The 21,438-nt window shown below is 45.2% G+C and overlaps 1 protein-coding gene across 1 annotated transcript in view; it reads left to right on the forward strand.

Moving 5' to 3' along the window:
• EDC4 (enhancer of mRNA decapping 4) overlaps positions 1 to 21,438 on the forward strand; it is a 33,153-nt gene that overhangs the window by 3,396 nt on the left and 8,319 nt on the right. The window contains exons 2-22 of the mRNA XM_015639577.3: positions 743 to 899; positions 1,647 to 1,758; positions 2,395 to 2,494; positions 3,983 to 4,172; positions 5,187 to 5,334; positions 5,837 to 5,941; positions 6,397 to 6,506; positions 7,038 to 7,121; positions 7,650 to 7,745; positions 8,733 to 8,835; positions 9,289 to 9,469; positions 10,718 to 10,790; positions 11,206 to 11,297; positions 11,950 to 12,146; positions 12,856 to 12,944; positions 13,672 to 13,825; positions 14,896 to 15,359; positions 16,939 to 17,040; positions 18,027 to 18,179; positions 19,511 to 19,547; positions 20,019 to 20,199. Of these exons, the coding sequence (XP_015495063.1) occupies positions 743 to 899; positions 1,647 to 1,758; positions 2,395 to 2,494; positions 3,983 to 4,172; positions 5,187 to 5,334; positions 5,837 to 5,941; positions 6,397 to 6,506; positions 7,038 to 7,121; positions 7,650 to 7,745; positions 8,733 to 8,835; positions 9,289 to 9,469; positions 10,718 to 10,790; positions 11,206 to 11,297; positions 11,950 to 12,146; positions 12,856 to 12,944; positions 13,672 to 13,825; positions 14,896 to 15,359; positions 16,939 to 17,040; positions 18,027 to 18,179; positions 19,511 to 19,547; positions 20,019 to 20,199 (2,928 nt within the window). The remainder of the gene's footprint in view (positions 1 to 742; positions 900 to 1,646; positions 1,759 to 2,394; positions 2,495 to 3,982; positions 4,173 to 5,186; positions 5,335 to 5,836; positions 5,942 to 6,396; positions 6,507 to 7,037; positions 7,122 to 7,649; positions 7,746 to 8,732; positions 8,836 to 9,288; positions 9,470 to 10,717; positions 10,791 to 11,205; positions 11,298 to 11,949; positions 12,147 to 12,855; positions 12,945 to 13,671; positions 13,826 to 14,895; positions 15,360 to 16,938; positions 17,041 to 18,026; positions 18,180 to 19,510; positions 19,548 to 20,018; positions 20,200 to 21,438) is intronic.

The raw sequence follows: 21,438 nt of genomic DNA on the forward strand, positions 1-21,438 counted from the left end.
TAAAGCCTTCAGAAGGCATGGAAATCAGCAGGCAGCTTGTGCTAGGCCAGATGTGCAAAGTCAGGGCACACACACTCTGCAAAGCACAGCTGAGGCTCTGGACAAATGGCTGCTTTACACAAAATTTGAGTGCTGTAAACTTCTGTATGATCAACCAAGGGAAAAATATGGGAATCCCATAGGCACAGCTGTAGAGTGTCCTAGCAAAGTTACTTAAACACTTGGACTTTGAGGTCGGGTCTCACAGTCAGAAGCCTGTTTTGAAAAGTAATAAATGTATTGTTTCCAGCCAGCCCCAAATGTTGCAGCTGATCCCTGCAGGGCTGGACTTCACAGGTCTCTCTGCAGGCCTGAGGGTTAGAAGTGACCTGTCAAGAACTTTTTGGTCTGGCACTCGATTCAGTAAACCCCAATTACTAGCTTAGTCTTTCTGATCTACGGCTGTTTGCTCCTTGAGCCTGGTAAGTTCCTTGAAGCATGTTCTTTGGTGTCTCTCTGATCTGCTGGAATGGCTTGTGTAAGAAAAAGAGCTGTTTCACTCAGATATGTGCAGGTGAATTTCTCATCATATGGGAGGTCTCTTAAACATCTTTTTTGGTAGAAGACTTTTGCTAACCAGTTCAGTGTATTCTACCCGACAGACCAATAGAGGCTGACAAAAAGCATCTGGAGGTGGTGTACTTCACACAGTGTTATTTCTTTCAAATGCATGTTGAGCACAGCTGGTCGTGCTTTTCCTCAGGTTCGGTGAATGAGAACCAGAGACCATCGAATTCGTATAACGGGGACCTGAATGGGCTGCTGGTGCCTGATCCCCTTGGGAGCGGAGATGGACCTGCTTTGGCCAAGCCAGTGCATCGCAGCATCTCTCTAGGAGCCCTGCAAGAGAAACAAGTCATGTAAGTTTTGTCAAAGAAATGCTGAGAACGAATAGAAAACCCCTCAAATTCGGTTCTCTTGAGCCACATGGACATGCATGCTGGGAGTGTTACAATGGGTTTTATGTTCAGGTGGCAGTTGTGAGTCAGTGCTTTTGGTTAGAGCTTTTGTAGCTTTTGTGAGGCTGATGCATGGAGTCTGCCATCCTTGCAGCTCAGGAAGTGGAGAATATCTGCTGAGTTGTTCAGAGAAGGGGAGTGGGACTGTAAGTGGTGAAAACTGTAGGTCAGGGTGAATGTAAATCATGAGGGCTCTGGTTGAAACTTGTGGTTCCCCTGTAGATGTCCAGCAGGACTCCTTCAGGGACCCAAGTCACCTGAGGTGTTGCAGAGCTCATGGTTGGGTTCTCTGGTCCCAGTTTTGAAAGAGGACGCCATGAGAACCACAGGCAGTGTGCACTGTTTTGTTGATGAGGTTCCACTGGTTGGTTTTGGTTTCTTCACACCTTGCAGTGCTGGGGACTTGAATCAAATGTACGTCTGTGCTCAAGTCAAATGAACTGAATGTTTTTAGGCTGAACAAAGAAGGTGTTTGACACTGTCAAACCTGTGACACATAGGGAAGGGAGACTCAGCTGAGAGGAGTTTCTGTCTTCACACAAATCCTGTTATGTTGCTGCATAAAATTATGAATTTAATAAAGTGTCAAATATTTTGTTCCTGTGAGTCCTGTCTGATTTTTTTCCCCCTCTTTGTGTTTTTTTAAAGCTGTCTTTCTGGTGATGACAGCTCAACATGCTTAGTGATATCAGCAAAAGATGTGGAAATAGTGGCCAGCAGTGATTCCAGCATCACCAGTAAGGCCAGAGGGAGTAACAAGGTAAGGAGCAAGAGAAAGCATGGTCTGTCTCTTTTTTAGTCACATCAGCTCGTGCTTGAATATTTTTAAACAGAAATAACTTCTTTCTTGTGCCATAGGAGCTTGTGATTAGGTAGAAGTTTGTCAAAGAGTTTAACAAGGAGAAAAAAGTTGGAGCGGTATCTTGTAACTGCTTGTTATTCCAGAGTCTGGCCAAGTTATCCTCTAATTTTCAGAAGTCCATGATCTAAGCTGTAGGTTCCTGGGAAAGTGTCCTTTCTCCACAAACAAGATTTTTCTGCTGATTGTTTCCTCCCTGGACCCTGAAGGGAGGATTTCCCTGGCTGTTTTGCTGGCATCAGTCCTGATGAGGGCTCTGACCAGTAGGTCAGAGCTGCAAGAACCAGTATGCTGAAATTAGAGCTGGTGCTGAGCAAAGAACTAAGCCATGCTCAGAACAAATGCTGATGATTAGGAGAGAGACCTCTGGTCTTGATCCACTCAGCCCTTTTCCACTTTGTTCCTAAATTTTCCATTTTGTGTTTTTCCATTTTCCATTCCAGTTTGTTTCTTAGTGTGCAGTGAGCTTAGAGACCACAAAGATGGAAAAGATAATTCCAGACATTTCTCATATTTTGTTTTCTTTCTCCTGAACAGGTGAAAATACAGCCTGTTGCTAGATATGACTGGGAGCAGAAATACTATTATGGCAATCTGATAGCTGTTTCAAACTCTTACCTGGCTTATGCCATTAGAGGTGAGATGCCTTCTCTTCTTGGATGTGATTTGTATTCTTTTCCTCTGTGTATCATTAAGAAGGGCAGAGTTTACATCAGAACAGTAACTGGCACTAATTGAAACATACCTTGCAGTACCCAAATCAGAGTGCTTTTATAGAGGGAATATAAGCAATGGTGTAGAGAAGAGTTTGTTATGTGGGAGAGTTAGAAATAAAAGAGAAGGACTCAGTGGGCATGTAGGAAAAGTTGAAGGACTACATTGGTTTTACTGGGGAGCTGATGTTCAGATTCCTCCTCTAATTAAATATGCCTGAAGTAAACAAGCTGCTCTGTAGCTAAGCACAGAAACAGCCCCATGGTAATTTGAACAGACCAGTGTTTGTGATAGATTTGCTTGCATTAATTTAGAGTTGAATTTAAGGCTAAATTTTCAGGATCCAAAGAGCAATGCAGATGCAGTGGCTTGTGCAATAGAGAGAGGAAAGCAGAACAACCCAGGCAAAGATGGTTTCATACCATATGGGATAGAAGGTGACAGGATGAGAGGAAATGGTTTCAAGTTGTGCCAGGGAAGGTTTAAATTAGATGCTAGGAATTTTTTTTTCATGGCATGGGTTCTAAAACATTGAACTGCCCTGCCCAGGGAAGTGGTGAATTCACCTGGAAGTGTTCAAAAAACATGTAGATATTGCACTTGAGGACATGGTTTACATGGTTTACTGGACATGGAACATGAGGGCTGTGCTGGTTGGACTTGATGATCTTAAAGGTGTTTTCTATCCTTAAGAGTTCCATGAAATGAACACTTAGTTATCTGCAATGTCTCTTTCTGCTCTTACAGAAGCACAGAGTGTCTGTGTCTCTTTGTTCTTAGTTCTCGCACCAGTTTATCTGGTCTTTTGTGAAATGTACTACTCTGCTCTTGTAATAACCTTTTTTCCTAGCTGAGGTTATTTTAGAGTAGCTTAAGGATGTCTCACCCTTTTAAAAAATAATTTAAAAGCTTGGGTGCAGTAACACTGGGAAGCTGGGAGTGGTTTGCTAGGGCTGGCGTGGGCATCAGGAAGTGGAAGCACCGTGATCTCTGTAAGACTGCCTGCTATGTAGTCAATGGTGTCTGTCTGAAAAAGGGAAGCTGGAAACTTTGCTTAGTGTGCACATGTTCTGAAGCATCTTCTTTTCAGTCATGCAAGCCAAAAGCAGTGAATGTCCATGCCTTTTGCTTCCACTTACAGGACGTGTATCCGAGCTATCTGCCTCTCAGTAACTCCTTTTCTCCAGTAACTGAAAATTACAAATAAAATTAATTCACTGTCACTGGAGGTCATCCTTGGAAGTGTGGCAAGCTCGGGATGAAGGTTTAGGCCTGGCATTTAATTGCGACGTCTTTAATCAGGATAATCCTGGGAATTATGTGAAGTTTATGAGACTTATGGGAAATTTATGAGAATTATGCAGAGAAACCACAGACATAAATGTGACTTCTCCCTCTGTCTGTCTCACAGCTGCCAGCAATGGCTCTGCTATGGTGCGGGTGTTGAGTGTCAGCACTGCTGAGCGGACCTTGCTGAAGGGATTCACAGGAGGCGTGGCAGACCTGGCCTTTGCGCACCTCAACTCCAACCAGCTGGCCTGCCTGGACGAGGCTGGCAACCTTTTTGTCTGGCGCCTGGCCATGGATAAAGAAAAAATCCAGTATCTTGTTTAAATACACCTCCTGTCAGTCTCTGTGTAATGATTAGATGTGAACGCAACCTCAACATTGCCATTTAATTTGTAGCCTTTGCAGAATAGCAGCTTGCAGGGGGAAGATCGATAGTTATGCCCCTTCCAGAGTATCAAATCAGTCAACTTCTACCTGCATTCAGCACAATCATTACTTGATATTGCATTGCTTGGAATTCTAGGAGCACCTTAGTGCTCCTGGTCTGGGCAAAGTAGACAGTGAGAAGTGTCAGTCTGTACCAGCTGGCCTTAGGCATGGACAGTGTCACTTCAAGTGTGTGACAGAAGTTTGTCTTGTCTGGGTCTACCTCTTTTCCTCAGTTACTTCTCTGGGGAAGAGGATGTAATACTTCCCGTCCACTCACTATCTTCCCTTCAAAACTTGGCATCCTTTTGGTGGCCCCGAAATTTATTTTCAGTGTTCATTACCCTAAATATTTTCCTTTTAATTGCTAGGACTGATTGCTCAGTGCTTCTGGGAAACATGTGAGGTATGTCACCTCAGAGTGTAGCTTTTCAATTTTAATTGTGTACCATCATTCCAAAAGCAACTGGAGCAAAGGTGGTGGCAGTTGTTGAAGCCCTGATTTATGGTGCACTTGAGCACTCAGCTGGGGGCAATGTGGTAGCTCTTCTCTCTTTCTCTGGTAGTGTTGCAATGGTAACAAATCATTTAATCATTAGCTGTCACATGGATTGCACATTCAGATGTGGCTGTGTGCCCCTGTCGTGCTTATCCTGTCACTGCAGCCTGCAAGAGGAAATTGTGAGAACCTATTGTAAGCTGAAGCTCTTCTGTCAGTGAAGAAACTCTAGCTTGGCTTCTTTCTCAGCAGAATCCCTTTACCTGCTTTCTTTTTGAATCAATGGCCAAAAAAACCTTGAGGTTTAACAGTATTAAAAGAGCAGACCAAGTCTGAACAGGTTATTGCTGGAGATTAGTAACAGAGGCAGAATGTTACATCTCTTAACCCTGGTGATCAGAGAGGAGATCTTGGTCAACATCAAGCGACCTGACAATACCCCACTGAACACCTTCCGGAGAATCATCTGGTGCCCTTTCATCCCGGATGATAACGAGGAGAGCGGGGAAGAGGGGAGTCAGACCTTGGCGTTGTTGCATGAGGACAGGGTAAGGAAACTCTGCTTTGGAAACGTTGCCCTAATTTATCATTAGAAGGTGAGAATTTAATGGAGGAGAGAGCTGAGTTTATAATGGAGTTGTAAGGGCTCCTGTCTAGGCCATGATGGGGATCCTCCTGTAAGATGTTGGACTCCTCTCTTCCCAGGAGACCTCATTCTCTGGGCCTCAGGAGGATGGAAAGGGAACTTCATCCCACCATCAAATACCAAGGACCACTTGAAACAGAGGCATCACTTGTCTGTTCAGGCTGAGCCAGCCCAAGGGAGGGACTTGGTGGGCAGCACCTACAAATGCCAAGAGCAATTCCCTGTGTTATGTACAGTGCCAGGAAAGCATCTCATGGCCAAACTGGGTGGAAATGGGAAGGTTTATGTCACACACTTGCCATTGGGCTGGTGTGTCAGGCCATAAGATAAGGATCTAGGAGGTTCTCTGGATCAAACCAGTGGTTGTAAAAATAAACCTGTATGGCTACATGTTTGTTTTCCAGGCAGAGGTGTGGGATTTGGACATCATCCGAACCAACAACAGCTCCTGGCCGGTGGAAGTGCCTGATATCAAAGAAGGTTTCATTGTGGTGAAAGGCCACAGCACGGTACAAACCTAGGGTTTTGTTTGTCTTCTTTGGGTTTTCTTTGGGTTACAGTGTCTCAGGAGCTGCAGTTCTATGGCCAGTTGGCTGTTAACAAAAAAAACAGTTGTGAGGCAATTATGATTGTGAAAAGCCAGAAGATCTCAAACCAAAATGATCTCTATTCATAACATGAATAACAGTAAGAGCAGTGGCAACAAAGTCCATTGTACCTGAATTTGCTGTCTGGAAACAGTGATGGTTTATTATTACCAAGAAAGAAGGGAGCATGTCAATTGTTCTGTGAAGGGTTAAAAGACTTAATGTTAGAAGCTACCAGTTTCTGTTAGAAATCATTCTGGCCTTGTCTACTATCAGATTGTTAGTCAAATTCTTGCTTGAAGATAGAGCTTTTTCTTCTTGTAAAGTAAGAAAAGCTATAAAATGACTTTTCTGTGTCTCATTTCCCCTCTGTGTAGTGCCTGAGCGAGGGAGCACTTTCTCCAGATGGAACTGTGTTGGCCACAGCAAGCCATGATGGTTTTGTAAAATTCTGGCAGATCTATATTGAGGGACAGGATGAGCCAAGGTAACTGGAGAACTGGAAAATGAAGCATCTTAGAAACAGCAGCATTTTCTCTGGGAGAATTTCCTTGATAATTTTCTGTGGTAGTCATTCTCAGGACATTATAAAGACACAGCATAAGTGTTTGTAATTTGTTGCTGAAAAATTGCATCACTGAATATTGTAGGCTTATGGAAAAAGCAGAGAGCTGTGTCTCGGAACAAGTGTTCTGTGCTTTGCACAAGCTGCAGTCAAACTCTTTTGCACTGTCCATGTAAATGCAGGAAGCTGCTCTGAGCCATTCTTCTCAATGTTGACTTCTTTTTGCATTGTATTTTTGTTAAGACAGCAGACCAAATGGCAACATGGGTTATTATTTATTTATTGGTAAAAATATTTCTCTGTGTGATCTCCTTATTTTATATAAGACTTGTAATGAGCTACAAGTCAGTAATGCTTTGTGGCTTCTGTACAAGGGGTTGTGTGTTCAGTGTCAGCATCATCCTCATTTGCCACTCCCTTCACACTTGGATGTTTTCTCTGATTTATTCCCAGGTGTCTTCATGAGTGGAAACCCCATGATGGTAGACCTCTTTCCTGCTTGCTCTTTTGTGACAACCATAAAAAACAAGACCCAGAGTAAGTCCCCAATCTTGTGCTTGAAGTATTAAAGTTCAGCATTGTTTTCTAACTCTGCTTTGCCTTGAAAGTTCCTTGTAACTGAATCAGACTTAAAAATTTTAGCTTTGTAGCAGGAACAAGTGCTGTTATCTTTGTAGTCAGTTTTCTAGTGATGGAGAGATATGTAAGACTGAAGCACAACCTGAAGTGATCTTAATCATAGTCCCAATTCCATGAAAGTAACGAGAATTCTACATTGAGGAGTCCTCTCAGGTTTGTGGTATGGTCAGTCTTAAATGGCCTGTTAGTCCTCCAAATTTCAATTGCCATTGCTGAAAATACAGCTTTTGTTGTTATTGTTTCTTCAATCAGTTGTGGCCTTAAGGTTTCTGAGAGGTGTAGTGGTTTCTAGTCTGCCTCAGAGCAGGAATTTTCTGGGAGCTTTAGGCCATGGTTGGCCGAAATCAGCCATGAGCAACTTGTGAGGAACTTTTCTGGGAAGGACCAGATCTTCTTTAAGAGATTTTGGATCTTTTGTGCCTACAGAGTTCCCTTCTGGAGGTTTCTCATCACAGGAGCCGATCAGAACAGAGAACTGAAGATGTGGTGCACGGTGTCTTGGACTTGTTTGCAGACTGTTCGGTACGTGTTGGCACTCCTGAAGGGTGGAATTTTTGGGTACTGAATTTGCAGAGATGATCCCTGATGTTCAATGGATTCTACTCCAGTCCAAATTTGAGCCTACTTCTTTGGCATTCCAACCTGTAGTTGGAAGCTCTCAGCTGTGGCAGACTGTCAGGTCAAGCTTTGGCAAGGCCAAGGAAGTTTATACTTTTATTATTTGTGTTACCAAGATCTGTTGTCTTTGCCTTTTTCTGTAAAGCAGAAGACATAGCTGTAGCATGAGGGGAGGTTGCACAAGAAAAACTGCACACCTTGTTTTCTTCTCTAGAAATTTTAGATATTCAATAACCAATCTAGGATCTTCTCCTACTAGTGCTTTTTCTGTTTAAATTATGAGAAGCTGCTATGCTGATAGAGCTTAAGAAATTATCCAAGGCTTAAATGTTGAGCCATGTCGGTCCAGAAATTCAAATTCTGCTTTAGTCCATCCCTTGACTCAACTTAGGTTCCCTGATTTTATTTTTCTGATGGTGGATCATGGCCTCTCTCACACACACACATGCTTAAGGGCACTTTGGATTTTTCCTCTTAAAGTGAGAAGAATATGACATGGGGCCAAGTGCTGCTTTTTCCACCTCATGCTACAGAAGGTCCAAAACTTGTGGAAGGATTATTTTGATTTGGTGGATTTTTGGTTTTAAATCTGTAGCATTGACTCTTGTACTCCTATGAATGTGGAACATGTTGAGTAGTGACAAAATGTCACCTTTCATTTCAGTGTTCAGAATCCATAACTTGATCCTATCGTGCCAGCTCCCAGCTGATGTCAGCACTGATTTCAGCAAAGGTGTTTATGGTCTAGTGGGTGGTTGCACTGTAATTGGACTGTAAATTCCTTAAGGTTCCGTGGGAGTTGTGGTAATTAGTGCAGTTTCATAGCAATCATGCTGGTTGGGCTAATCTACCTTGCTGTCTGTACCCCTTCCTTCTTATTTGTATATGTAGCTTTTCTCCTGACATCTTCAGCTCCATGAGTATTCTTCCCAGCTTGAAAGTCTGCCTGGACCTCTCTGCTGAATATCTGATACTGAGTGATGTGCAGAGAAAAGTAAGTAGTTCATTTTATTGCTGCCTGTGGGAAATGATGGCTGAAGTAGAATTGGCCTTGCGTGTGACTGGTTCTGCTGCCTAGGTCTGGGATTTGCTTGTCAGTGGATAAAAATGCAGAAGTTGACTCAGCAATTTCACTGCTAGATGAAAAAGGATAACAATTCAGCTGAGTAATCCTGAGGAGCCTTAAGGATTATTTCGTACCCTTTGTAAAGCTCTCATTTGGAGATACTTGTGTCTGGCAGGGTAGGATTGAGTTCTTGATCAACATTGACTCGCCTAAGTATGCGGTGCTTGTGGTACTCTTGAATATTCCATTTCAAGATCCAGGCTTTATTCTTCGTGTTATTTCCCTTGTTCCAAATCTGTTTTGGATCCTCAGCTCTGTAGTCCCCACACATGTGCATGGTCTGTTCTGAAAGCTCTGATTTACCATTTCTGATTCTTTCAGGTCTTGTATGTGATGGAGCTGATGCAGAACCAAGAGGAGGGCAAGGCTTACTTCAGCTCCATCTCAGAGTTCCTCCTTACCCACCCAGTGCTGAGCTTTGGCATCCAGGCCGTGAGCCGCTGCCGGCTAAGGCACACCGAGGTGCTCCCAGCAGAAGAGGAAAATGACAGCTTGAGTGTAGGTAGGTGACAAAATTTGGCTGCTGTGTGATCAGGATTTCTTTCCTGTCTAGTTCTGACTTTCTTGTGAAAGGCTGGTCACTTCTCCTAAATAACAAGAGGATGCAGCCTCAGGTTGTGCCCAATGAGGTTTAGATTGGGTGTTAGGAAAAATTTCTTCAGCAGGCTTAAGCTGGGTTGTCAAGCATTGGAACACAGGATTCAAGGTGTGGCCTGGTCCCTCTGGTCACTCTGTTGCTGAAACAGGCCGGGATGCCAATGGCCTTCTTGGCCACCTGGGCAGATGTTGGCTCATTCTAAGCTACTCTCAACCAGCACCTGCAGGCCCTTTCCCACTGGGCAGCTTTGCAGCCACTCTGCTCAGCCCGTGGTACTCCAGGGGCTTGTTGTGACCCAAGCACAGGACCTGGCACTTGGTCTTGTTGAACCTCACATAATTGGCCTCAGCCCATCAATCCAGCCTGTCCAGACCCCTCTGTAGGCCCTTCCTCCCTTCCAGCAGATCAACTCTCCTGCCTAAGGTGGTGCACAGCATCCTCAGTCAGTCAGGGGAGGGTCTTGCTCTGCTCTGTGGTGTTGCAGCCTTGAGTTCCATGTGCGTGTGCAATTTTGGGCACCACCATATAAAAAAGACATTAAGCTGTTAGAGTGTGTCCAAAGGAGGGTCATGAGGATGGTGAAAGTGAAGCTGTATGGAAGGTGGCTGAGGTCACTTGGTCTGTTCAGACTGGAGGAGAATAAAGGAAGACTTCATTACTGTCTTCCAGCATCCTCATAGGGGGCAGGCACTGATCTTTTCAATCTCATGACCAGCGACAGGACTCAAGGAAATGGCATGAAGCTGAGTCAGTGCAGGTTCATGTTGAATATCAGGAAAAAGTTTTTCATCCAGAGGGTGGTTGGGCACAGGAACAGGTGCCCTGGGGCAGTGGTCATAACACTGAGCCTGTCTGAGTTCAAGAAGCATTTGGACAATTCTTCCAGGCATGTGCAGTGATTCTTGGGGTGTTCTGTGCAAGGCCAGGGGTTGGATCAGTGATCCTCATGGGTCCCTCACTGCTCAGGATATTCTGTGATTCTGTGGAGTTGTCTGCAAACTTACTGAGAGTGCTCTTGATCCCCTCATCCAGATGATTGATAAAGAGAATCCATATCATGCTGGTTCTTTGCTGTCAGTTCATTCTGCTGTGATATTTTTGTAGTGTGTAGTTTCCATGCAACTTCATGTTTTACCTTTTTCTCCTTTCCAGAAGGTGCTCAGGGCTCTGGGGCTGTCGAATCAGCAGCAGGTGTGCTGATAAAACTCTTCTGTGTTCACACCAAGTGAGTATGTGTGTGCAGCTGTCTGTGGTTGTCCTAACCCTGCACTGACCTGTAGAAATTTAAGTTAAATGATTTTGCTCATAACAAAAGCTACTTGGCCCCCAGCTACTTGGCTGTGGTGTGTGTGGCCTTACCAGGAGGTAGCCCTGAATGGTGTGACAAGCTTGTATTTCCATGGCCATGAGAGATTTAAGAGTTGTGCTCACACACAAATGCTGGGAAACATCTCAAATACCCTGGGAGTCAGAGCTGGGTGACACGGCTGAGGAGCACTTCCATTGCTTCTGTGACAGGCAGAAAACACTGAAGCATTTTCCAAGGGAATTAGTTCAGTGAAATCTTCTGAGCCTTAATGATGTCTTAAGTCTTTTCTTGGTGGCTCTTCAGCTGATCAGAAATGCTTGTTTCTTTCTAGGGCCCTACAGGATGTGCAGATTAGGTTTCAGCCTCTTCATAGCCCTGACACAAGTGCTTCCATGCCTTCCCATAGCTCTCATGAAGAATTTGGTGAGCATGTGTGTTAAATTGGTCTTCAGTGTTGCTGAGCCTTTAAAGGTTATTGGTGGGGAGAGCAGGACGGTGGTTTTGGGTGTCTCTTTGTACTGCAGTGGTGTCATTGCATAAAGGGTTCCAAATATGGAGTGGCACTGAAGCAAGAAGCTGGTTAGACCCTTGTTGTGAGTATGGAGTTTGGGGGTGTGTTAGACCAAGAGTACTAGTGCTCTGTGCATGCTTGAGTTCACCTTCCAGGGTGATTTGGCACTTGTGAAAGAAATTTGAAGTTTCTCTTTTTTTCAGGTGGAAGAGATCAGAGTGACAGCAGAGCTGTGGGAGTAGAGAGGGCTGGGCTGTCTGTGATGAGCTCTTTCAGCTCATTCACCATTCTGGGATGTGGCAATTCAACTGGCCTTGCTTTTAGGGAAGAAAGGAGGCTTGGACATTTTATTAGCAAAGCCTGATAAAATCCAGTCTGGCATACAAAGAAAAAGCATAACACAGGATTTGTTTTGCTCTAAGCTTTTACTGGGATGTTGGAAGGTTTTTGCTTGTTCTTTGTGGTATCAAGCATGGCATGCAATGGCATAAGTTCATACCTTGTGGAATTAGAGCTTTAGTTTTGGAGGGAAGTTCCAAACTGATTTGTATCTCTCCCTTGAAGCCTTTCCAGACCACATGGCTGATCTGAGCACGGAAGGGCTGGGATCTGAAAAGGAATCTGTGCACGGCTCTCAACCAGACCTGCGGCGTATCACTGATCTGCCTGTGCCAGCAGACTTCCTTTCCCTCTCCAATGATGCCAAGCCCAAGCTGATGACTCCAGATGCATTCATGACACCAAGTACTTCTCTTCAGCAGGTAATCAGAGATCAGCACTGTTATGGTGAGGCATGGGATGGGGTGGATTTTGGTACTTTTGGACACGCTTTCCAGCTGTGATGACTGCGGTAAGCTCTGCTAGCTGAATGCAGGGCACACAAGAAACTGCATGTAATCAGACTGAGCAGAGACCTGTTGGCACATCTGAAATGCTACACTGGCCTAAGCTTGTGTGTAAGTTTAACTTAGGTTTAACTGCAAAACCACTGATATAGGTGTGCTTTGTAGAAATATGGGTTTGCATAGTAACTGTATCTAAGCTGGGAGACTGCTCTTCCTAGTTTACACATGTTGTTTGGGGTTATGATATAACTGTAATGGAAGAAAATGTGGCAGCTCTGCACATCCTGTCTGATGGGGTCCTCTGGGAATGCAGATCTGAAATGATCAGGTAGGTAGATGGGACTGTTCAGACTTGTGAGACCCTGTGGGAGTACCCCACTGTCTGCCATAAGCCTCTGGTGAGGTCGCTTTGGGAACAGCAGTTCCTCAGTAAAAACAGCCATATGATGAGGATGTTCTGGGACTTGCCTTTGACCAGCACCTGAGCACCTTAGCAGAACAACCCAACCTATTGGGGTATTTTCTACTCCCTTTTCACCAAAGACTCTCTAGGACTCTTTCTTTGTCTGGTTGAGTTGTGTTGTTTCCCTCTGTCCCATCCTGACTGCTGTGTGTTTCCTTACAGATCGCTGTCTCTCCCGGCAGCAGCGTCAGTTCCCTGACTGCAGTCACTGCCATGAGCAGCACTTCTGTCACGGATGCCTCTTTGCCCAGGTAAGTAACACATGAATTAAATAATACATTTGCAGCTGAACTGACACAGGCCTTTGGGATAGCACAGAGCTGTAGCATGTCTTGTAGGAGTGGAGATTGTAACCAGAGTTAGAAACTGGCCTGAGTCCAAATATCCCTGTATAGGCAGCTGTTTGCATCCCTAATGCAGCTTGGAACATGCCTGTTGTCATCTAGGGGCCAACAAGAGTGTTTTGTGCATGCCTCATAGGGATTCTGTTATTGCAGCTCAGTTTTGTTGCTCTATATGCTTTTCCCAAAGGACCGTTGTTGTTTACAGGTAAGAGAACACTGCAGCCACCAAGGACAGGGAGAGAATTAGGACTGGTAGGAAAATCTTAGAGTGTGACTGGGTTGGGCTGCATTAGCAGTGAGAACTTCACTTCTGGGGGTTGGGAAAAAGAGGGAAACCTATCTCATAGTGTCCTGTTTCTCCCTGTACTCTGTACAGTGTACACTGGAGATACAATTGGTCCCTCCTCCCACTGACCCCATAAATTCTAAAAGATTTCAATGCCTTTTTTTTGTTGTTGTTTCCAACTCTCTGGGCTGTGTGGGAACTAGGAGATGTGAGTACTCATTGACAGGGAGTAGCTGACTATGGAGCAAGGACTCCTCCACTGACCTTTGCACCCCATCTCCTCACCATGAGTGTTGAATGCAGATCAATTGTTTGGGCTGCTTGATTTTCTGGTGTCTTCTTCTGCAGAGCATCAGAAGACTTGACTGTGAGCCCCAAGATGCAGCTGGACACCAGCCTCACGCTCAGCAGCAGCAGCAGCAGTCTCCAGACCAGTCCTAGGAGTCACTCTGTTCTCATCCCAGGCCTCCCTGACAAGCTAACACCAAAGGCACCTGTTCCAGTAAGGCTCCAAATGCTGCTCCCTTCCTTCTCATGGGCCAAGGAACCTCTCTATGAGCCTGTATAAGCTGAAATTGTTCAGCCTGGAGAAAAAAAGGCTCTGAGGATTGGAGTGGCCTTTGTGTTTAAAAGAGATAAAAGTGACTTTTTACATAGGCAGGCAGGGGTAGGGCATGGGAGAATGATTTTAAACTAGAAGAGGGGAGTTTTAGGTTAGATGCTAGGAGGGAATTGTATTTTCAGGGGGTATTGAGGCACTGGCATAGACTTCCCAGGAAAGTTGTGGATGCCTCATTCCTGGAAGTGTTCAGGGCCAGGTTGGATAGGACTTTGAACAGCCTGGTCTAGTGGAAAGTGTCCCTGCCCATGGCAGTGGGGTTGGAACAAGATGAGCTTTAAGGTCCTTACCAACCCAAACATTTCTAGGATTCCATAAAATTTCACTGGGATAGTGTGTGCCCTTTGGAAAATACAGCTGCTGGTGCAGATGTGCAGCCCAGTTTACTCAGCCATGTTGTCCTTGTGTAGAACAGCATGTCTCTGAAAACCAGAGACAGCTCGAGCTTGTGCTGTCACTGTCCCTGTGGCTGGACGTGGTCAGCCTTTGTGTTAACAGACAGTGCTACCTGGAAAGGTTTATTCCTGCTTGTTGGTCTGATGAATCTCAAATTGCAATTTCTTATCCCTAAATTTTAATTTCCAGGTGTTGTGTAAAACAGATCATAACCAAAGCTTGAAATTGAAGCAAATTTTCAGTCCAGGAGATGTTCAGTGTTAAAACTGTTTTCCCTCAAAGAGGAGGGAGTCTGGAGCAGAGGAGGGAGGTAGAATTAGTGTAACATTTTCTTTTGAAAGTGAGTTCAAATTAGCATTGGCTTGTGTTGGTAACCCAGCTGAGAGTCTGTTACAAGTCCTGAGGCCATTTTCCATCTGATGAAGGAGTGGGAGACAGGGATCACATGAGGAAAGGATATAGCAGGCTGTGTCCAGAGACAGTTAGTGTAAGACACCAGGGCTTCTTGGAGTGTCTCCACATTATTCTAAAGTCTCTTGTTGGATTTTTTTTTTCAGGTCGCACCAGGAAACTCCTCTCTAGCACTGGAACTGCAGGAAGTGGAGCCCTTGGTGGTGCCCCAGGCTTCTCCCACCCGTGAGCGCTCCCCAGACGTCATTTCCTCTGCTTCCACAGCCATGTCCCAGGATATCCCAGAGATTGCTTCCGAGACCCTGCAGCGCAGCTTTGCGGCGGCTCCGCCCGGGCTCCCTGGGGAGGTGCTGGAGCCCGGGCACCACGCAGACAGTATGGCCTCAGCTGCCTCAGCCCTGCACTTGCTGTCTCCCAGGAACCGCCACAACTCTGAGCACAGCCACCACTCTTTGGACATGCCTCCAGTGGAGGTGGACAGACTGAATGCTCCATCATTACTGGAGACTGCTTTAACTCAGGAAAATGCATCTTCTGACAGTGTTGTGAGTCAGCCATGGCCAGCAGCTCCTGACATAACCCGGGAGACCAGGAACAGCATGGCAGACAGGTAATCACTTGGGTTTATCTGGCACAGGGCAGTTTGTTTGCACTTGCCAAACTGGCAGCTTGGTGAAAAGCTCTTATGTTGTGATTAATCCAGGGCAGTTCTCCATCCCTCTTTCCCTTAAATGATCTGATGAATCAGCCTTCCTGTGTGCTTAGGCTGTATGCTGTGTCCTGAACTACCTAGGCCACCTCTAACTATTTTTGCTCTCTGATACCCTTTGCAGCATAAATGATCTCTGTTAAGAAGGTGAAAAGTCTACTTTGTTGGCCTTAATGTTCACATGGAGACTTGAGATTTTTTTTTTGTGTGCTCTGGAAATCAAACCAGTACAAGCTACGTTCTGCCCCAGGTGATGCATTCCTGCAGGCTTTTATTGAATCAATTGACAGCATAACTGACAGGTTTGCTTATAGGTTAATTGTATGTCTCTCTTCTAGGATTGGCTCTGTGCAGCTAGTGTTATAAATAAACAAAGTACTTTAGCAGTCAGAAAATAAATGACAGTGGAGCAGGAATGAGGGATGGTGCAACATCACTTAGCCTGCTTAGAAGGAGCAATCTGTCATGTTGGACCAGTGCTGGGTTTGGTTTCATCACAGAATTAGTGATGATGTAGTCTGTCTTGTAGTGGGATGACAACAGTGAGATGTGTTTGGCATCTCCAGAGACCACTTATGTTGGGGCTGCCTGCACCATGTGAACCTGCAAACACCCTCCTTTTCAGCAGGACTAGAAGGCTGAGAGGGTCAGTGTTGTCCCTCAGGTAATCCTGGACTGTTCCCTCATCAGAATTGCAAAGAAAGGCCTCACCTAGTGCCTCCACAGCTGAGGATGTTGTTCCAGGAAACAGTCCCAACTGATGGCTCTGGGGAGGGCATTAAGACTGTGACAATATTTTTTTCTTTTACTCATAATATGAACCTGAGAAAATACTTTTCTAGGAGTTTGCAACTCCCCTCAATCTCACTCTGAATCCTTCAGGATGCCTTATATCAGAGTACCAGATCAGCTTTCTCTCACTGTGAGAGATTTTGCAAGTGCTCACTTCTTTTTAAAGTCCTTCCTGCAAGCTGCATTCAGGCAGACCTAACTAACAGTCTAGAAGCAGGTGCAGTTTGCTTTCAAAATCATTATGATACTCATAGTAGATCCAGTGTTACAATTCTGTCAGTTTGAGCTGACCCATCACATTCACACTGATGATTTTTACTTCACTTATCAGTGTTAAATGAGGAAAAACAAACCCAAGATGATGCTATTCATGGAAGTATGGTGTGCTGCCAGGTTTGAGTAGTGGCTTACCTCTCTTGCATGAATGTGTTGGGAGGTTGTTCTTGGTTAGTACTTCAAGCATTGCTGAGCTGCTTCTCCCTTTTTGAGGCCCCAGCGAAGCACATGGGCAAGTTCAAGTGTTTAGTGCCTCTACACAACACCTGCCTCTTCCTGGATCTGTGGGATCAGTGTGGGCTTAATTTTTGTTACAGACTTTCTATCAGGATCTCTCATGAGACATGGAGAGAGTGAATACCCAAGCTGATAGAGACTTTCATGATGGTATTTTCTTTTTTTCCCTCTCTAGCCCAAGGGATGAGGTTGAAGAAAAGCACAAGAGCTCTTCCTACCATAGACACAGCTACCACCTCCTGCAGCATGACAGCCAGGATGCCAGTGCAGAACAAAGGTACCAGAGTGCTCAGCCCCCTCTCTTGCCCTGCATGGACTCAGCTCAGGCTGCATTTGTGCCTCTGTCCCCAGCCAGCCTTCACATGTGGGGTGAATGTCTCTGCTTTGTCTCCTGACTTAACGTGTGTTTGCAGCTCAGCTTCCCTAACGTTCTGATGACTTCAGCTTATCTCAAGATTGGCCTCTGGGCACTCTCCAGTTTATTCTCTGTAGGGAAAGGTTTAATTGTGCTGCTTTTTAAAGCATGGGCCAAGCTTGGTTTAATTACCAGTAAAAACCTATTAAGGGATAATTTTCCAAATATTATACTTTATATAAGGTACCAAGGGTACTTCAGGAATAAGTTTCTTGCTTCTGACATCTTTCCTGCCTTATTAGCCTGCCTTATTTCCTGCCACAGGCCTGAAGTTCTGTGGGCACATTCTGTGTGCCTGACAAGCTCAGCCCTGTTTGACAGCTGAGGGTTGTCCACAATCCACACATAAATTCAGACTGAAATGTGCAGCCTGCATTGGAAACCGGTCAGCAGGTGATAGTCTCCAAGGTACTGAGGATCACAGACCTCAGGATCACCTGTTCCTTCTCTGTTCTTGCAATGCATTCTGTGTCCAGTGCTCGCTGTCTGTAGAGCTGTAAGGATGTGCTGTGCTTGGGCTCCCTGCTAGGCCATCCTGGAGCTCCTGTGCCAGTGTTTGCAGCTAAATGAGCATCACTCAGCCACGCTGCCTGGGCCCCTGCTGTCCCTAATGCAGGGACCCTCCAAGCTGTGCTGCACAGCACTCGAGCTCAGCCACAGCAGACCCAGATGAAAGCAGAGCAGCCTGTTCTGAGCTCTGTAGAGGTGACTGTGAAAGGTTAAGGTGGGGCTGTCTGTAGCTGACTCTGGCCACGTGTGGACGAAGAGCTGTGAATCCATCCCTGCAGTGAAGGCTGACACAGTCCGGTTTTGTGAGTGATGTCCTCTCCCCTGCTCTTCCTTCACAGTGACCATGATGATGAAGTTGCAAGCTTGGCTTCTACGTCAGGTGGATTTGGTGCCAAAGCATCTGTGCAGAGGCTGCCTGTGAAGGACTGGAAAGTCAAGGCATCCCCACGGGCTTCCCCAAAGCTGAAGCGGAAGGGCAAGAAAGATGATGGGTACGCTGTGCTTACCAGGGCACAGGAGGCTCCAGGACCAGCTGCACAGGGCCACAGCCTCTTGTAGCATTGGGGTCTGAGGCAGCAGCCAAGTGCTCCCAAGCCTCACCCCATTTGCAAAGGGCAGGAGCCCCACAGAAAGCATTGCTGGTTACTCAAACAATGACTGGCACTTGGGTGTGGGAATAGTTCTGCACTGTCTCCACCTGGGACTCAAATTCCAAAATATAGCCTGGGTTTGAGAAGAATGTGTGGGAGGTAAATTACACGTTGTGAAGGGACACTGGGCCCTTTCACTGGTTTCAGTGAAGGCTTTATTGGAACTGTGATGCTGTGAGTGTCACAATGGCCTCCATTTTTAATTAGCTTCTGAACAGTGGCACAGTGCCCTTGTTCAGCAATATCTGTCATTTGTTACCTGCTTGCTTCTTCAGTGTGTTTCTAAACATGCCTATATCAATATCCTGTAAATGAAAACTGGTGACTGGAAAGGTCTGTCCATGGCACATTAGGCCAATCTGTCTGCATCGGTGTGAGGAGAGCAGCACAGCTTCTGCACGGGGCTCCCTCCTCTTCTTGTGTTCCCATAGCTCCGTGATTTGATCACAACAAAGATGGGCAATGGCATTTAATGCTGGCTGTGGTCCTGCACAGTGACACTTGGAAGCTCTTGACCTCTGAAATGAGATTCACTTTTTCTGCCTCACTCCTTTTAAAGTTGCTGAGTGGGTACTGTCTGGGAACTAAAAGTGTTTACTTTTCTTCATAGATCTGTGACTTTGATGGAGACATGCAACATTAGTGAATCAGTTCTGTGTTTTTCTTTATTCTGCTGTATGAGCTGGAATGCGTCACTAGTTTCTTCACCTTGAGAGCTGGAGTCACACTAGATGATTTGTGCTCATTCATTCTAAATTGTAACAAATGAATACTTGTTTTTTCTTTGGTAAAATACTGGGAGACCTTCAAAAGGTGTTTGGCAAAGTCCTCCCTAGCTTCAAATTTGGACAAAACTGAAAATTCAGTGTGCAGTGTACTTTGTAACAGTCCTCATTAACACTTGGTTCAGGTCTCTTCCCTGCAAAGGGACCAGTCTGTAAGGAACATCAGGGTCTGTGAACGGTTCAAATGATAGTGTCACAGTGCTGAAAGGACTGGGATTTCATCACCTTCCCATCATTCTCCATGTTATACATGGCAAAATAGAATTATGAGCTGGAGTGTAAAATTCAAAGCAACCACAAAATGTGTGATCTGTTTTGGCAGAAGACTTGGATAGTAAGAGGAGTTAATTGACACAATTGGGTTACTACTCCTCTGTTTATTTCCAGGGATATGAACCAGTCACCAAGATCATCTAACAACCAGGTGAGTCAGAGCTGCTCTTCATGATGCTTCATATCTTACTAGGGAAGACCTAAGAGAAAGTTCATCTCAGTTCCTTGAAGTATCATGGGTCATGCCCTAGAAGATTGAGATGGGGCTGCCCTTGGGCTTGGAATTGTTCTGTGCTGACATGCAGCAGAGAAGGAGCTCTGTGGTCTCCAGACTGATGATTTCCTTCTCACTCTTATCTCTGCCTGCAGTAAGATAAGCTGTTCCCAGCAGAGAAAGGGTCATAAGGGATTGGCTTTGATGTGTGTGTCTCCTTGTTCCTTCCCCTTAAGGGTGGGTCCTCACACTCCTTGAATTATATTGAGCTGGTGAGGAGACAACATATATATTGTGTGTATGTGTATGTATATACATATATACACAGGGGTTGGCTCAATACTGAGCAGAAACCTCAGCTGATCTCCAGTCCTGTTAGAAATGAATGCTTGTCCTCTCCACATGTAGGTGACACCAGAGTTTCAGGATGAGCTGATGTGCATCCTGAGGAGCCAACAGCGGGAACTCTCCGAGCTGCGGCAGAACCAGATGGAACTCCTGCAGAGGCTCACAGATCACCTCGATGCCATCCAGAGCTCCCTCATGGGCCACATGGAGAGGGTGATTGACTCCCAGCAGGAGCAGGAGCGTATCCTTGTTTGCAAGCATTGAGTGGAAGGCTGCAAGGCAGACTAGAGGAGTGAGGAAGGCTCAGAAAGGTCAAGGATCTTGGGAGCATGGTGCCATAGGTGCAGTACAATTGCCTGGCTGCAGTATAACTATTTCAGTTCCTCTCAGACCCTATCTAAGGGCAAGAAACTCAGAAATAGAACACAGAAGAACTTTCTCTGTGCCACTGAATCTTGGTTACCCATTAAGCCATAAGTGCTTCAGTGATGGTGTAGACCAGAGGTGCACTTGGTACATTATCCCACCTCAGGCAGTGGCCAGTTGCACAGGAGTAATTATGGGCTACCCTTTCCTTCCTTCCTTCCTTAAGGCAAGTCAGTACTTGCACCAGAAATAGCATCTGGCTGCCACACTGCATATCTGGATATACAATTATCTTGTTTGTCCACATTTATTCATATGGTGATCTACAGGTCCCTTATGTGCTGCCTGGGAAGTGTTTCCTTTTGGTGCTTTCAAACCTGGTATCCAATTATTTGTATTGTATTATGAGTCACTGGATCCTGTGTACATTTGCTGCACTGAATTTGGTTATGTTCCCCAAACTGACCATCTCCAGCCTATCTCATGTCTGAAACCACTCTTAACTTCTATGACAATAGATTTCTCTATTAATTAGTCTTGGATTTTCCTTTTTTGACCACTAGTCTGATATTCGCAGATAATTTAGATGCCTTTCTAGTGAATTTCAGTGTCTAGAGCTATATAATAATAACAGAATAATTTTCCTTTCTCCACAACTTTATGCGTGGACTGAATTTTGTCAGTGGCTGAATTGTCATGTCATTGTTTGTTTTGTCAGAGTTTGGAGTTATTTTGTTTAAGATGTGTTTGTGTGATAGCTCCTTCAGAGAGGTTGCTTGCTTCATGAGGTATGAGTAGTCTGAAGCCTGGGTTTGCTCCCATGCACTGTATCACTTAGATCCACTAATTCCATCCTCTAGAAACATATTTACCAACTTGCTGTTTATGGATATTGGAGCTGATGGTTTCTGCTGTCCTGGTTTTGTCTCAGAGTTAATTTCTTCACAGCAGCTCATGTGTGTTATGTTTTGATTTGTGACCAAAACAATGCTGATAACACCCTGATGTTTTTGCTGGTTTTGCTTTTTCTAAGCCCTGTCAAGGCCTTCTCTGTTTCTCACGCTGCTCCACCATGATCAAAAATTGGGAGGAGACAGAGCCAGGACAGCTGACA

Source organism: Parus major, chromosome 11, assembly GCF_001522545.3.
Source record: "Parus major isolate Abel chromosome 11, Parus_major1.1, whole genome shotgun sequence".
Lineage (NCBI taxonomy): Eukaryota > Metazoa > Chordata > Aves > Passeriformes > Paridae > Parus > Parus major.